Genomic DNA, 17,321 nt, shown 5'->3' on the forward strand with positions numbered 1-17,321 from the left:
AGCGCTTACAGACGACGTACACAACGGTGACTGAATATAGATTCATGACAACATGGCATATGCTTCATACCGAGGCCACCAGTCAGGGTAAATTATAAATCCAGAAATAGTGACTGTAACGTCTCGCCTGCCGTATGAGACATAGGCCATTCCCCATGTGTCCACGTGTTACGTTACAACAGGCCCCTAAAGTGCTCTATGCTTCATTTCAGGGATGCCATGCCGGGGAAACCAGTGGTGCTGTAGCCCAACATGGAGCCACCAGCAGCCGGTCTGGTGTCTGACTGTGGCTCAAATCACCGAGACTCACCGGCGTACAATATGACACCTTCACCCACCGTGTGCAGGAAGGAGGAGAGGTCAGGGAGAACAGGAAGAAGACGATACGTTACTCATGTTTAGACATGGACACGCAGGCACACACAAATGCATTCACACATACACATACACAAGCATACACACACACACACGCACGCACACACACACACGCCCACACAAACACGCACACTTACAAACGCATTCACACATACACATACACATGCACACACAGAGACACCCTTCCACACCCACAGGCACACACACACACACACACACCTTCAGGCACACACACACGCTTACACACACACGGATGCAGGCACAGACACACAATCACTAAGACATATACAGTACATAGTCAGAGACACAGACACACAATCGCAAAGACATATACAGTACATAGTCAGAGACACAGACACAGACCAACACACACATGCACGCACATATTACATACATAAAGAGACATCCACGGAAACAGACCTGGAACAAGGTTCAAGTGAGGAATGATACATGATTAACCAGGAAGTGCTTGATGAAATGCCCTAGAGGTGGCGTTCTCACCGTCAACGTTGTCGGGTCTGAAGGTGATGTTGATGCTGAAGGCCTTGTAGGCGTTCCTGATGGTGGGCAGTGAGAGGTAGGACAGGGGCTCCTGAGTGAAGTAGGGCATCACTCTCTCTGAACGCAGAACATACAAACACACGCACACACAGTCAGGTGGAATCATCGCTCAGGTCATTGGAAAGTGAGATGGGGAAAAAAGATAGGAATGATGCAATGCTTTGTCAATTTGTCTTGCTCAAATTGTTATGCATTAAAGTGATAAATTATCGATAGATTATATCGATTTTTGTATTTTCTTTTCATATTGTTATTATTGTGATAATGTTATTACCGGTATCTATGTTTAATTTCCTTACTGTTTGTATGTGAGATGCCATAATCCCCTTGGCTTGTTTTGGGTTTCTGGTACAGTTTGATTTGCTAAAGTCGGTTTTCAATGTAACTTTGTTTATTGTGCAAACAACACAAGCGACCTCAAACAACGCTTGAAGGTTAAACCCAGAAGGAGGACGCACCGTGGACCTGCAGACTGGTGAAGGCCTCCACCTTGCCCTGCTTGTTGGCGGCGGTGCACACGTACGTCCCAGAATCCTCCTGGGTGACGCGCGGCACCGTCAGTACGTTCAGCACCTGGAAACACTTGGGTGGGAGCTCTTCACCCAGCTGGAGGCGAGCAGAGGAGAGACACAAAGGCACAAAGTGTGGGCTCAACAAAAAGTAGAGGGCCAGTGCTTAAAGCTGAGCGTTTTCCAAGGTGCACTGGAACTCCTGTATCTAAAAAGTGAGAGCGCACAAAGACAATTTGAAAAACAAATGCTGCAGTTTGTAGCCTAAAAGCTTAAACACGAATTGGTTGACGAATGACTTTTACTCATCAACACTGAAACCTCACAACCCTCCAGTGGTCGACTTTTCTCTTATAAAATACCATCACTAGTACAAATAATAAAAAATTGGCCCTGACAGCAGCTCTGAAGGCTTCATCTGCGTGGATGGGGGACCGTTTCATGTACCTTGGACCATCTTATCTTGGGCTCAGGATACCCTGAGGCCTCACAGGGCAGAACGGCGTCCGAGCCCAGCGTCACCTCCTTGGTCTCAGGCAGCGCCGCGATCTGAGGCAGGGCTGCGAGAGAGACGTACAGAGACACCCGTTAGACGACACGGACTGTTGTACTATACGAGTTCTTCCTTGTGGTTGTGTATATCTGCATGCACACGCTAAACACATGTGGTTATGTATACACAAATTATACATACATAAAACAATTATGAAAGTGGAAGTGAAAAGTAGGAAAAATCTACAGATCTGCACCATTTCTATGCATTTGTATGTGCACTTGAATGTTTTTCTTCAATGCAGTTGTGCAGTGCACACCAGACATACAATGTTCCCATGTTTACTTATTAGAATGGACAGCTCCATAACTCTACACCAGTGACGACTGTAGCCCTTAATTCTGATCGGCCTCACTCTCCGCTAGTCCTTTCGGATCATGAAGCGGCTGCTAAATCAAACAACACCCTCCTTTACACATCGATCCAGAAATAACGCAATGATGCGATTGCCGACTGGTGAACGGGAACACGGATCCCGTCGGGGCGCACACTCACACTGGACTTTGAGCACCACCTGGGACTGCACCGAGCCCACGTCGTTGGTGGCGGTGCAGCGGTACTCCCCGGCGTCCGCCTCCGTCACCTGGCTGATCTGCAGCATGCCCTCCTTCACCACGATGTGGGCGGGCAGCGTGCCGCCCACCTTGCTCCAGCGCACCGTGGGCTGGGGGTCGCCGATGGCCTGGCACTCAAACTCCACCGCGTTGCCCACCATCACCGTCTGGATGGAGGTGCGCACGTTGATCATCACCTTGGGCAGCGCTGGGCAGGGTGGAGGCAGGGTGGGGCAGGGTGGAGGCAGAGACAGCAGGTGAGCGACATGCACTTCCAGGATGTATCAGTTTCAAGTGAATTGGCTCCGTCCGAGCCAGTTGGTATTTGTGGGTGATTCATGCAGCTGCGTGAACTTCTTATTGGTGGAGAAATGAAGAGATGGAGCATGTACAACAAAAAATAAGGAAGAATGATTGTATATCTTCTTGAAAACAACCATTGCAAGACATATACATTATAATACACTCGTTATATATGTATAGATATATATAGTATGAGTCCATTGATATATCAGACCTTGGATGGTGAGCGTAGCAGAGTCCTGGGCCTGGCCGTATGGACTGCTAGCTCTGCAGATGTAAACGCCTTCATCGCTTTGCTTGAGATTCTCAATCCTACCGAAAAGACACAGCAACACTTAAACATATATCATAACATACATGCAGGCATGAAACACAAACATACGTTTATTGATGACTTCACAGTATCACAACTCGCTTGATTACCATTACTATGACAGAGTATCATGACAGAGAAAACAAAGCCTTATAGGAGCAATGCTGATATTGGCGTTTATACCCAGAACCTTTCCCTGGCCAGTAGTACTTCTGGCCATAAACTGTATTCAATAGCCCCTATTAGAATTAAATTGTGTGTGTGTGTGTGTGTGTGTGTGTGTGTGTGTGTGTGTGTGTGTGTGTGTGTGTGTGTGTGTGTGTGTGTGTGTGTGTGTGTGTGTGTGTGTGTGTGTGTGTGTGTGTGTGTGTGTGTGTGTGTGTGTGTGTGTGTGTGACTCACCTCAGCACACCGTCCTTGACATGGTGGTTTGGAGGCAGAACGTCTCCTTCTTTCAGCCACTCCATGATGGTCTCAGCGCCCCCTGCTGCAGAGCAGGTGAACTCCACCGTCCCGCCCAGGGCCTTCACGTCCACCTGGGGGTAGATGCGGACCCCCAGGGGGGCTGCAGAGAGAGAGTGGAGGGGGGAGACCTTAGTTTAGTTTGAACTTTTTGAAACCTTGTACTCATTACTTGAGTCCGTTTAGGAGACACTTGATTCCTTGTTTTACTCCAGTGGATTTTAACAGTTTGAAAATGGTCATTCATTGCTTCAGTGAATTTGAAACTAGAATTACATTATCAATATCATTGAGGGCATAGAGCAGACGCTTTTAATCCATTTTTCAGAAGAAGGAGAAACAATATATCGCTGTCGGTACAGTAAAGATATTCATAGAAACAAGCGCTAAGTATTTACAATTGCTAAGTAATAATGAATTACCACGTACGTTTTGAAAGGTCTGAATCCTCCTTTCACTTTGGTCAGCGGTTACAAAGTCCGAACCCTGGCGCAATTTACTTTAGCGAGTTTTACTAGTTGTGACCCTTTATCAAGCCACCCATCCAGCGACCCCGCGTTGACTCACATCTCACGGTGACCTTGGCCAGGGTCTCGCTGCGGCCCATCCGGTTCGTCACGGCGCACTTGTAGTTGCCGGCGTCATCCGGGGTGGCCAGGTCGATCTGCAGGTCGCCCTCGCTGACCATGGCCCGGGCGGGCAGGCTGCCCTCCTCCTTGCTCCAGGTGTACTGCAGGGGGGGGGTCCCGTGGGCCACGCACTGCAGCCGGATCACCTCCCCCACGCGCACGGCCACGTCGTCGGGCATGGCGGTGGCGTAGGGCACGGCTGGGGAGGACACAGCGGCAGACGGTGGGAGGTGATAGGAGATGAGACACTGGGGAGACGGATGCTTATTGGTTGAAATGAGCCGTAACCTTGTAGCATTCAAACGGAGTTCGTTCCGGGAGAAATTCGTAGGATGTTTGAAGCGTCTTTTACTTATTATGAAGGGAAGTCCAACAAATCAGATTTTAGATTATCTATCTGCTGATCTGAGCTAGTTGGACAGCACCGGCTCACATCTGGATGAACAGGGCTCCGTAATGACATGGGGAAACAAGGCTTCACCCCTCTAATATCTTTGGATTTCCGGCCCAGGCTCTGAGCCGTCTGAGCCCGTCTCCCCATAGAAGTCCTGCTAGAGAACAGGAGGACTGCTGGATCCCAGAGTAGTATGAGGCTAAATGACCATGAGTTTGACATTAGTTTTCTCTCTCCCTCTCCCTCTCCCTCTCTCCCTCTCCCTCTCCCTCTCCCTCTCTCTCTCTCTCTCTCTCTCCCTCTCCCTCTCCCTCTCCCTCTCTCTCTCTCTCTCCCTCCCTCTCTCTCTCTCTCTCTGTGGGACTCACTCTCCACGTCCAGCGTGATGATGACCTCGCTGGTGCCCAGGTTGTTGGTGGCGTTGCAGATGTATTCTCCAGAGTCCTGACGGCCCACGCTGGGCAGCACCAGGCTGCCGTTCACCACGCTGTGCCTCCAGGGGAGAGGGGAGCGCAGCTTAGACCAGCTGATCCTGGGGGTAGGGAAGCCTGGGGAGACAGAGAGAGAGAGAGAGAGAGAGAGAGAGAGAGAGAGAGAGAGAGAGAGAGAGAGAGAGAGAGAGAGAGAGAGAGAGAGAGAGAGAGAGAGAGAGAGAGAGAGAGAGAGAGAGAGAGAGAGAGAGAGAGAGAGAGAGATCGGGAGGGAGGGAGGGAGGGAGAGCACATTTCAAACAGAAGCAGTGTGTTAAAGTGCTTTGTACTATCCCAACTGAAATTAAAGTAAAAATATTAAAAGCTTAAAGAATGACAGAGCACATTTGGAAAGATGGAGAGAGAGAAAGAACACAATAAGGACGCCTAGATACATCTGTATCGTTTTTGGGAACCCCATAAGAATGAATTCTAATCGTTTTGGGAAACAGGAAACCTGTTAAGATAATGTTCAGGAGGCTGTGTGGCTGGGTCACCGTGGTTACCATGTGCTTTGCAGTGCAGCGTGACGGTCTTGCCCTCCTCAACGATCATGAGGGGCTCCAGGACGGAGGCCCTGGGCGCGCTGGGCAGCCGGGCCCCGCCCTCCACCACCACGTTCACCCGGGTCTCCGAGCTGCCCTCGCTGTTGCGCACCGTGCACACGTAGGTGCCGCCGTCCTCCGGCCGGGCGGACAGAACCTGCACACAGGGACGTTCTGATGCCTTAGAATGATATCAATATTTTTTGCCGTCTTATTATTATTAATTTTCCTATAATTAATAGTATTTTTATTATTGTTAGGATTTCTTTGTATTTACTGAGTGTGTGATGTATATGTGCATGCATGTAGGCCTATGTATGCAGATATGCATGTATGTGTGCATGTGTTGATGTTGGTAGAGGGTAGGGATACACAGACATTCTGTGTACAGTTTGTTGATTGTTGTACACCCATCCCTCAAATAAAGACGATTAAAAAAAACGACTGATAATGATAATTATGATCATAATACTGATGATGGTGTTTATTTTATACAGCGTGTCATGGACGATAAAAGCATGAAAAAAATATGTTGGGACTTTTCATTATATTTGTGCGTCGTGTTGGTTTTATTTGATATCTGTTCCATCACAGTGACACCCTCCACATCTCTACGCCCCAATGGGACCGGACGGATCCCCTGTACCTCCAGCACGACGTTGGAGTCCATGGGCGCGGGGCTGTTCAGCATGGTCTTGCGGCTGCTGTCCAGCTTGTGCCAGGAGACGGACGGGCGGGGCTCTCCGGACGACTGGCACTCCAGGACGATGGGGTCCCCGACCCGGACCCTCACCGGCCCGCTAGGGGTCACCAACCCCACGGGGGCCTCTGGGGGAGGTTGAGGGGGGGGGGGGGGGGGAGAACCGTGAGGAGTGTTGACCCTGACTGACCACTAGTGGGAGCACTTTGACTGAACAGAGACAATTTTAGTTGTATCAAAGTACTAAGGGAACCCCATTAGCTGAGGACGATGAGGTCCGCTAGTCTTTCTGGGCGCCACACATGACCAACATAAACCAGGTCACAGATTTGTAAAGACAAAATCAATGGATACAACCGCATTCAATGAAACTAAAACCTTTCCAAGGATATGAGCAGAGTGTCTGTGATACTCAATACTCAGGGAAACATAATATTGTAGAATTCATCAATCAACCCTAAATAACTTTTTTTGTTGTGCATTTCTGCTTGTCCTATGTCTGTTTGTGTGTAACACAAACAGACATACACTCTATCGTCGAGTCACACACACACACACACACACACACACACACACACACACACACACACACACACACACACACACACACACACACACACACACACACACACACACACACACACACACACACACACGCACACAGGACTGACCTCTGACATTGAAGGAGACAATGCTCTGGGTGATACCAAACAGGTTGCTGGCCACGCAGTGGTATGCCCCGCGGTTGCTGGGCTGGGCGTTGGAAATGGTGATCACAGAACCGTCCCGGGAGACCTTGACGTTAGCTTAGGGGAAAAAGAAGCAGATTTTTTTTTATAAAAGGACCCTAGAGGACGTTCAACGAAAAGATTAACAAAAAAAACAGCAACTTCTTACTGACAGGTGTGCATGTGAGGTGCTTTTAAACATAGTTGTTCTTGTTCTTGGTTTGAAATTGGTTCAGACTTTAATAGTTTCCGTTTGGGGGAAAGTCAAGCAACCGAAAAAACGAATTAAATGGCTTGTAGGATAAACATCTGAGTATGGTGTTGGTGGTGCCCACCTGGCAGGGCTCTGTTGTTGGACATCTTCCACTCGAGGCGGACGGGCGTGGCTCCGCTGTACACCCGGCACTTGAAGCTGGCCGCCTGGCCCAGACGCACCGAGGCGCTGTGGGGCTCGATGGAGATGATGGGCGTCTGCAGGCCTGCTGGGGGAGCCGCAGGTCAGGGACAGAACACCTCGGGGGACCCCCTGATACACGCTACGGCTATTAGGATTTATTATAATACATTATAGAAAAAAGATTAGTATTAAAAAATATATATACAATTACAATATTGAACATTTTATTTTTTGTAAATGTTGATGGCTTATAATTTATTTTTGCATGGCTATTTTATGCTTGGGTTATGCTTATGAAGAACTGATGAGGGAGGAAAGGGGAGATGGGCTTTGGAAATAAGAATATGTTACGCTACCAATAATTGAAAACAATAAATTATAAATAGATTGATAAATCAAAAGAAAAATCAAACTGAAAACATCACTTCCCCTAACTGAACTGACAAATGACTCACAGAAACCTCATGGTTCCTGGACTACGAGGGAGAAAGACAGCAGCCTACGCTGGCAGCAGTGAAAGAACTCTCACAAGTCTTAGTGAAATCCCGGACGCATGGAATGAGGATGAGATCACAGGAAAGCGTTTTTGGAAAACAAGAACCTACAGCCCACTGAGGTCACACTGGGAAGCCATGGAAAGTAGGACTGGAAAAGCCATTCATAACACTCTCACTGTCCTACTATGGCCTCCTCCCACTCTGATGAGGTCACCTCCATGTCCCTCCTGATCCCCCTACTGATCTGAGCTAGCGTCATCTACGATTGACTGGGGGAATAAGTCACACGCTAAAGGGGGTGGCATGGGCTAGTGTAGAAGTGAGCAATCTTAAGGGTTTAGTGTTAGAATTCTTTTGGACGCTGAGTTGCTGGTTTTATCAACCACTCACGGGAGGAAGACGAGGTGACAGACACGGAGACCGCTGCCTGGTGGACGGGGGTCTCTTGGTTGCCCTGGTTACTGATCACCCGACAGATGTAGTCCCCGGAGTCGTCAGGAGTGGCCGACACGATGCGCAGCTGATTGCCAAGAACCTTCACACACAGAATGGGACATCGAATGAGATGTGCTAAAATGCAAATGATTGTGAAATACTATTTGAGATTATCGTGAAATATTGCACAATAAATGTACGATTATAATTTAAATATTTCCAGAACTATTTCATATAATAAACAAATATCACCTGCTGATCATCAAATAAAAAAGCGGTGAAAAGCCACAACATTTAGAAAATCGTATTTCTTAAAGCAATGAAGCGATATTAGCAGTACAAAGGGAGTGAAATGTCTCCAGGGGGCCGACCTGGTGGTTGGCGGACAGGCGGCCTCTGGCCCGGGTCCATGTGACTCTGGGTAGGGGGCTCCCAGTAGTCAAGCAGTTGAGCACCAGGCTCTGGCCTTCCTGCACGTCAGCTATGGAGGGCTGGATGCTGACCGGCGCGGTCACATGGTCCGCTGGGGAGAAAACAGTTGTGTTGTTTGAGATTGAGATTGAGATTCATTAAAACTACCAAAACTCAAAGAAAGACCTTCATGTCTGCAGTATAAGATGATTTAAACATCCTGAATGCAGGACATGAAGTAGACGCAACATGAACCATAATACCAAGATAATATACATTACTGCAAATAGCAAACACAAATGGATACAAAACATGAAATACATGCCATAACACAGCACAACTATGCAATCCTGTGTTGAATGAATGCTCCCCCAATCACGCGTGATAATATAATGTATTGTTTTCATAGTGTACCGGTTGGATGACAAGGACGCCAGCTCTGTGATGCCTTACCCTTGAGCACAGTGACCTGGATGGAGGCCCTGCTCGAGCCAGCGCTGTTGCTTCCGACGCACATATAGTTCCCAGAGTCGGACGCCTTGGCGTTGGGAATGAGCAGCGTGCCGATGTCAGTGCGATCCATGCGGTTCTGAAGGGGGCACGAGAAGAAGTCAGGACCGGTGCGGATACAGCAGCCTGTAGACTGATATCTTCTATTCCAGGGCTTAAGGCCTATTGCTGTTTGCAGACAATGCGACACACAGAGCAAATCACTTACCTGAACTAAACAAATACGGCGTCGTGACAAAACACAGACGTACATGATTGACATTGTGACATTGATCGCTAGGGTATAGCAACACAGAAGCACTACTGGGGACTAACTTAGAAGACGGCACATGGATTACTAAGGCTCTAAATGTTTTTTTTCTCAGGATGATTGCGGTGCTTTTTACATGGATGTGTGTAGGCTACGCAATTAAGGCCGAGTTGAATATGACACAGCTTCTTTGATTTTAGATTGTTAATTTGACCACCTGAGATGAACAAGGAGAGTTGAATTAGCAACGGAATTCTAGTAGTTATAAGGGAATTATTATTTGATTAAAATAACCATTTCAACACTGCCAAAATGATAGTTGTTAGGGATATACAGGCCGCAGACTGAGACGCAACCACCGGATGGTTGCCAAAGGATGAAGCATGACTTTGCAGCTTTGGGAGGATGTACACAAATCTCAATGAACCCATAGTTCTTACCTATTGCCACGATGATTCTTCATAACTTGAAGAAATTCCCAATAACTCGAGCAAGCAAGCAAACTATTCAATGAGACAAACTCTTGACAAACTTTTCCCCACTTTTACAGCCAGAAGGGGTCTGAAACTAACGGAGAGGTACTACTGAGTAGGCCAGGGGTAGGTTTGGTGGAGTGTATTCCACGTAACAAAGCTTAGCTTAACGTCTGCCCCGTCGCACCAATCCGAGCACCCGAGGCGGCGTTGTCCCCTCTCCCCGGTGTGTTGTTTCAACAACCCCCCCCCCCCAGAGTGTTTATGCGTGGCCGCACGGCAGAGCCCAATCTCGCCCCCGGTGGGAAAGGGCCCGACACAACCCTGGGGCTCTCTGAGTCGGAACTAAAAACGTCCTCCCCCCCCCCCCCCCCCCCCCCCGACTACCCTGACCACGCTGAGGACATAACGGCGTGCAGCAGACCCCATCCGACCCAGGGCCGACTGGGGCGGGGGGGGGGGAGCAGCGGGAATGGGGCTGGCACAGAGGCAAAGCAAGTCTGAAATACCTCCAGCACCTACTGTGTGCTTAGTCCCTTAGTTCATGGGCTCACACACAGCGAGTTTGAGTGGACTTGACGGTGTGTTTAAGCCGCAAAATCTGCCAGGGAATGATGGTACGATGGAGGATGATAACAACACAAGGGGGATCCATTGAACGCAACATTCCGCGAGCGTGGTGCAAAAAACACGATCTCCCCATGCCAACATACACCAGAGGAACCGACCCGGGACGGGCTGGGTGTTGTTTTACAATGGACCCTAGTGCACACTGGGGAGGGGTTACGTGTGGTGGTAGATGTTTGCTGGTTATTACCATGTGCGGTTACTAGGCAACATATTAAATCATGCGTTTAGTGGACAACATGGAGAGGGGTGGTCAGTAACAAAAAGGACAACGGGGTGGAGCTAAGACGGACAGGACGGACAGACAGTGGACAGATGGACAGACCTGCAGCTCTTCAATACGTCTCTGTAACAGATCGAGACTGTTGCTTTTAAACTGATGGAAACCGTGAGAGGGAATGGCCTGAGCGAACGTCCCCATAACAACACAACAGGGTGGGATAAAAGTAAATGGGGAGGAAACAAAGAAAAAAAGGGGAAAAAAAGGGTCACAACAATGGAACAGTTGGAGAATCAACCTGCAACAAATGTGTATACATAATGTGGTGCTGGGCAATTTTACAATGTGACAGACATGGGCACACCCGAATGTGAATCAATTAGTCTTAATTCAATTAGTTTAACTCAATCCATGCTCAAAAAGAATGGCCCGATTGTTATCCCCGAGGCGGAGGTGAAGGGTCTCACCTGGGGCGGGACCTGACCCCCGTTCCTCAGCCAGGTGAGCTTGGGCGCGGGTGATCCGGAGGCCCGGCAGTACAGCCTCAGGGTCTCGCCCTCGTGGATCTCGGCGCTGGGGGGGCTCACTTGGACCTGGGGCTGGCTGACTAGACCTGTGTTGACCTGAGAGTCTGTTTGGCCGTGACCGCCAGTGTGGGAATGGCCGCCCGTGTTGCCATGACCGCCCGAGTTGTCATGACCTCCATTGTTGCCATGGCCCCCGGTGTTGTCATGACCGCCGTTGTTGCCATGACCACCTGTGTTGCCATGACCACCTGTGTTGCCATGACCGCCGTTGTTGCCATGACCACCTGTGTTGCCATGACCGCCTCCAATAATATGTCCCCCCGTGTTGGACTCTGGAAGGAAAACCCGTTTAATTTATTGATACATGAATAACCCCAACAAGCGCATTCACTTGGAAGTTAGATGCGACGCTAAAAACACACGCAAAAAAACGTAGCGTACTTTGCACATAGAGGGTGACGCGCACTGTGTGCTCGCCGTGGGTGTTCAGGGCCTTGCAGATGTACTCCCCCTCGTCGGACTTCTGCACGGACGAAAAGGATAGGAGCCCCCCGTGCACCTTGGCTTGGGATCGAGGTCGGATTTCTGGCCAGACAACAACAACAACAACTTCAACAATGAACGCCAAACCCTCTTCACAACCACGACAACATGACGATTGCAGCCTCCAACGCCAGTAGCTCAGTGTCGGTTAGAGCACAGTCTGACTGGGGGGGGGGGGTCATGTTTCGGGTAAGTTCTGTGGTGGCAGAACTTACGGATCCACTCGACGGCCGGTGTGGGACTCCCTTTGGCGGCACAGCGGAACTCGGCCCGCTGTCCCGACTGGACGCTCAGCACTGCGGGAGTGACCGTGGCCACGGGCTGCGACCCGTCCCCGGCTGATAGGAAGAGACAAGTGACAGTCAGCCACAGGGGAAAGGGAACACCCTCACACGTACAAAGGGAGATACGGTGCAGAATTGAACTGCCCAGCTGGTGTGCGGAAAAAAGACAATAAAAAGGAAAAGCACTGTAAGGTTGTTTTTTGTTTGCAAAATCTGGGTGGACTTGGAGCAAGCAGCAAGTGATCGTATGGAAAGACGGATGTGGCTGTTTGACGATTGCCTTGGCCGGCTGGACTGGGTGAGGGAGGGGAAGACTGGGACCTGTCTGCTGGGTTGGGCCCCCCTCAGACGAGACACCACTAATAAGAGGTGGCAGGCTGGAACTGGGCATGGCACTGGGCACTCAGTCTGGGCCAGCAGGGATCACTGCAAAGGCGTCCGATCCAAGGCTGTATAATCCCGGGGCGTCACACTGAGGAAAGCCCTGGTTCATTTAGCAGGCAGGGTGTGTGTGTGGAGGGGACGACTCTTGCGGAAAAACTGAAGCTGAACTTCACTCCCTGGCTTTGCCGGTTGAATGCTGGGTGTGTGATGTTTGCATCACATTCTGAAGGTTTCTTGTCTGTTTTTACACTATAAGAGACCATGGATTAAAACGAGCTAGCTAGCCAACTCTGGCCAAACTACTTTGTTGAGCACATTTCCTGTCTAATGAACTAATTACCTCAACTTAACTAAAGTATTAATGAGTGTCACTTAATAGGACATGGTCCAACTAGTACAATGATGACTGTAAGTGATATACTGAAGCTGCTTTATAATTCTACTTGACCTTTTGAAATTCAATCTCTACCTATCAGGTCTCTCTTGCAAATAAGGTGATTAACCTCAATGAGACTTACTTATCTATATCAAAAGGGTAAATAAATAAAGTTATACTTATTTATAATAAATACTTATTGGTAAGTGCTGGAGTTCAACCAGTACGAGCTTATCAATAGAAGTATCCAATGTACATATAAGATAAGGAAAAGGTATCTAAATTATGATTTCAATGATGAGGTGACTTTTATCAAAAGTGTCATTGAGAAGCTTTAAGGGGTTAGACATCTTACTATCAGATGCCTACTACAGGTAGACACTGGGGATCGAACCATGAACCTTTCGGCTGGGAGTTGAACACCCTATAATAGTTTAAGTCCTATCGAAGTCCTATAGGCTAACCGGTAGTCCTCATCCACACAATTGGAGTAGCAGCTGGCTTGCCAGGGCCAGGCAATGTGTCAGCATGTTAATGAGGATGGGATGAGATGTGTTAGGCACAGTATGATGTTTGAAGCCTCGGTGGGAACGGTGCCCACAGTGTAGCATGGTTTCTGAGAGGGAAGAATGAGAAAGCAGATGGAAAAAAGGAAATATCCTCTACCTGACTGTTGAGTGTTACATTTGACAATTAAGCCGACGAGCATAATAATTGATTTGTTGCATTTTGTGAAAAATGTTCTCAAGAAATGATCGTAATATTATTTTTATAATATTTCCAATCAGATGGTGATTGGGATGAATTAATTGGTTCTCGTGGATCATTGTGATTATTGATGGACTCAACATTCAGAAGGAGTAGAAAACAGGAATAAAGGTCACCTTTTCCGGCCGTGATGAACAAAAACAAGCAGGCGTTACTCAGGAATGCTCATGTACAACTAGATAGTGTTATGTGTGAAGTCATGACGAGAGGAAATATACACTACATCTTTATACCTTGACTTAGTCTAAAGATGTCTTCTTACCAGATTTACCACACAATGCACCGCATCGAAAGCCCTTCTGGCCATCGTATGTGCGTGTATGTGTGTGTATATATGTCTGCATGCAGTGTATGCTTTTAGGATTTACTGTTCATGAGCACTACCAGGTTCGCCATATATATATATATATATATATATATATATATATACACAGTCTGCACACATGTATATACATACAGTATGTAATGTCTATGCTGCAGCAGGTGGAATGCATGCATGGAAGGTGGAGGAGAAAAGGGAGGTGGAGGAGGTGGAGGCTCTTCCTGACCAGGAGTCCAGGACAGAGAGGAGGGGGAGACCATGACCGTGCACACTTACGCTGTCTATGTCCTTCAAACATTTCATAGGCTGTGTAAAACATCTGTGTCTGTGAGGGCTCTGGAGACACGAAGGGGGAGGGAGGGAGGGGGGGGGGAAGGGAGGGAGGGGGAGGTAGGGATGGAACATGTGAACTGACATGTCAGTTTGGTTATTGCTTAGGGGGTGGTTGGGGGGAGTAGCTGACCGGCTGTCCCCCGTTTCAAATGAATTCTGAACCCTGCATCTGCAAGCAGCCAGATGTTTTTCTTTTTTTTTTCGTGAGTTTTTTAAGTAAGGTTAACAATAGGGACCACAAAAAACAACACAAGGGAATGTAAATACACTTAGAGACACACACAAACACGACACACACCAACACATACACTGTACCCCATGCTTGTGTGAATGATTTGCGCTCTACTCGCTCTGCTCCTGACCTTGAGGTCTCTAGAGAGGATCGTCGCATTAAGAGTAAGGCATCACCCGATCAAAGAGAGAGCTCACCTATCAAGAGTAACAATAAGGATTTGGTCACCAGGTATTTGTAGTTTCATGGGTTCAACATTCAGCCTCAAGAGGTCTTGTGATTACATAAAATGTTGTGCTGAACTCCGAAAGTGGAGCAAACTAACAATAAGTCATATCAATGCCCAGTTTCAGATTTCATATTATGACCTGTCTGGTGGTAGCACTTCACTTACCTTCCACGCTGACAATTTACATTAATAAACTCAAGGAAAGCTCATCAAGTGATGATGACCGATAATAGCTTCAATATGAAAACACACACATATTACCTGCTGATAGAATGGATTAAAATGCCCTTTAGGCATTTGTAGCCATACATACACACATACACATACACATACACATACACACACACGCACACACACGCAAACACACAGAATGCAGCATGGGTATAACAGTACAAGCAGAAGACATAAAGCCACAAAGCATAAAGCGTAGAAGCACACATTACACATGCAGGTTAGTAAGGCAATACCTTTGGAATTTCTTTGTACAGCTTGTGGTTATCCTCAGATATATCAATAAATAAAAAAGGTTCTCAACATACAAACCCCCATTGAGTAATTTGCAAGTTCTATTATTTCATCTATTGTTTTAATCAAATCATTTAGTTTGTTTGGTCAGTTGTTCTCTCACAAAAACATTTTCACAGTTAAGATAAATACAATACCTGGTGACATACGTACGTATATTACATCAATCGAATATAAAAAAAACAAAAAGAAAAACAGAAAATGTAAAATCTTTACATTAGCACCGGTGGATACAGTAGTAATTGTAAATACATTTGAGGCTGAATTGTGGTAACATTATCAGACCAAAAGATACATAAAGTGGTTAAAAGTGTGCTGTCTGTATGAATGTAATGTGTTAGATAAAAATGTCTGCTAAGATATACAAAATAAATTGTTGAAAACAACAATGTTAAAATTGCATGAACTGGTGAATTTGATTCTTTACATAGTTTAATGTAAAATACCATTCAAAGATTGCATTCCATCAATAATTATGAGCATAACTAAAATAGTTTATCCAAATGGCGATTGTAATTTTTTTTAAAAGATCATTACATAATTTGCGCTAAAATGAACTTATTAATTGCAGAGATATTTTTAATTCGCGGTTAACTAAGTGGGCATACAATCGACACATTTATGATTTATGAAAAAAAAAGATCTCCTTTAGCATTTCAAGTACAACAACAAAGAAACAGGGCTAGCTTACGCTGTCTAGCTGTTAGCTGACAGTACTGTCGTCTAGAGGCAGTTATGCAATAGCAGTGAAACAGTACAGACTCAACGCCTATACGTGTTAAAAGTTAAACTGTCGTTCAACCTACGACATGATGGCTGATATAGCACGGCATTGTTTATGAGTATTCTTTAGTATGCCGAGGAAAGTGAGAGAATACTGGATGTGGCAGCACATGAGTATTATTGACACAGTTGGTCCTTAAACAGAAGTCCTTGAATGTCTGTTTCAGAGTGGCTGGGGGTCCTCTGTTTGGGTGGTGGGGGGGCTTAGGCTGGTGACACGAAGAGAGGGTTCTACCCAGGGCCCCCAGGGTGACACAGTAGAGAAAGGAACCCCTGATAACCCAGCTAACATGCTAGCGACCAGTAAGCTACACCAGTACTACAAGAAGCACCAAAACCACCACCAATTAATTCACCTCACCATGAAAAGGACTACCGTAAAACCATTAAAACCACCCATGAAGAAGAATGTGAGATTGCTAGCCAGTGTCTGACTATTTAATTATTTGATTAAACCAACACTTAAATTGACCACCATTATAATTGATCCCATATGGAAATGCAAACAATAACTTCAAGGTATTAATTTAATAAGACCCACAAGCTGTATTTTGTTTTACATAGAAAAAGCAGCACCAAGCAGCGACTACATTTTGTTATAATAAAAGCAACAGCAAACAACACAGAAAACAAGCAACAAACACGGGACAGATACAACCAGAGGGACAAAGCAGCAGAGTGGTTATGAACCCGGGGCAAACACACACACACACACACACACACACACACACACACACACACACACACACACACACACACACACACACACACACACACACACACACACACACACACACACACACACACACACACACACACACACACACACACACACACACACACACACACTCCATGTTACCCCATAGCCGAGTAGTCACAGCACACTGGAAGAAATTTGCAGCCACAAAACAGTTGCATGCACCATTCCAAGATGGAGTAAAGATAGGGGGTTGAGGGAGGGGGAGGGGGGGAAAGTTGTGTTTTGGAGGGGGTAGGGGTCGGATCCCGCGGTGACGAGCCAGAGCAGGGGGGAGGGCAGGGCTCGGAGGGGGTGGGAGGGGGGGTTGCGTGGGGGAGCGGGCGACTGCGGAGGGCTTGT

General features: G+C 47.2%; 1 protein-coding gene across 10 annotated transcripts in view; it reads right to left on the reverse strand.

Moving 5' to 3' along the window:
* hspg2 (heparan sulfate proteoglycan 2) overlaps positions 1–17,321 on the reverse strand; it is a 99,953-nt gene that overhangs the window by 13,647 nt on the left and 68,985 nt on the right. For 6 of the 10 annotated variants that reach the window (XM_056591094.1, XM_056591100.1, XM_056591082.1 and 3 more), the window contains 21 exons: positions 14,397–14,456; positions 12,202–12,324; positions 11,885–12,028; positions 11,384–11,775; positions 11,022–11,099; positions 9,290–9,425; positions 8,797–8,948; positions 8,381–8,525; positions 7,432–7,575; positions 7,040–7,174; positions 6,315–6,496; positions 5,630–5,825; positions 5,022–5,201; positions 4,198–4,458; positions 3,571–3,733; positions 3,070–3,167; positions 2,494–2,760; positions 1,893–2,005; positions 1,395–1,542; positions 877–993; positions 311–328 (listed from right to left, as the gene is read on the reverse strand). In XM_056591094.1, coding sequence (XP_056447069.1) covers positions 311–328; positions 877–993; positions 1,395–1,542; positions 1,893–2,005; positions 2,494–2,760; positions 3,070–3,167; positions 3,571–3,733; positions 4,198–4,458; positions 5,022–5,201; positions 5,630–5,825; positions 6,315–6,496; positions 7,040–7,174; positions 7,432–7,575; positions 8,381–8,525; positions 8,797–8,948; positions 9,290–9,425; positions 11,022–11,099; positions 11,384–11,775; positions 11,885–12,028; positions 12,202–12,324; positions 14,397–14,456 — 3,252 coding nt within the window. The remainder of the gene's footprint in view (positions 1–310; positions 329–876; positions 994–1,394; positions 1,543–1,892; positions 2,006–2,493; positions 2,761–3,069; positions 3,168–3,570; positions 3,734–4,197; positions 4,459–5,021; positions 5,202–5,629; positions 5,826–6,314; positions 6,497–7,039; positions 7,175–7,431; positions 7,576–8,380; positions 8,526–8,796; positions 8,949–9,289; positions 9,426–11,021; positions 11,100–11,383; positions 11,776–11,884; positions 12,029–12,201; positions 12,325–14,396; positions 14,457–17,321) is intronic. The other 4 variants (XM_056591089.1, XM_056591149.1, XM_056591108.1 and 1 more) reach the window with 3 other exon arrangements.

Source organism: Gadus chalcogrammus, chromosome 1 (genome assembly GCF_026213295.1).
Source record: "Gadus chalcogrammus isolate NIFS_2021 chromosome 1, NIFS_Gcha_1.0, whole genome shotgun sequence".
NCBI classification, from domain to species: Eukaryota; Metazoa; Chordata; class Actinopteri; order Gadiformes; family Gadidae; genus Gadus; species Gadus chalcogrammus.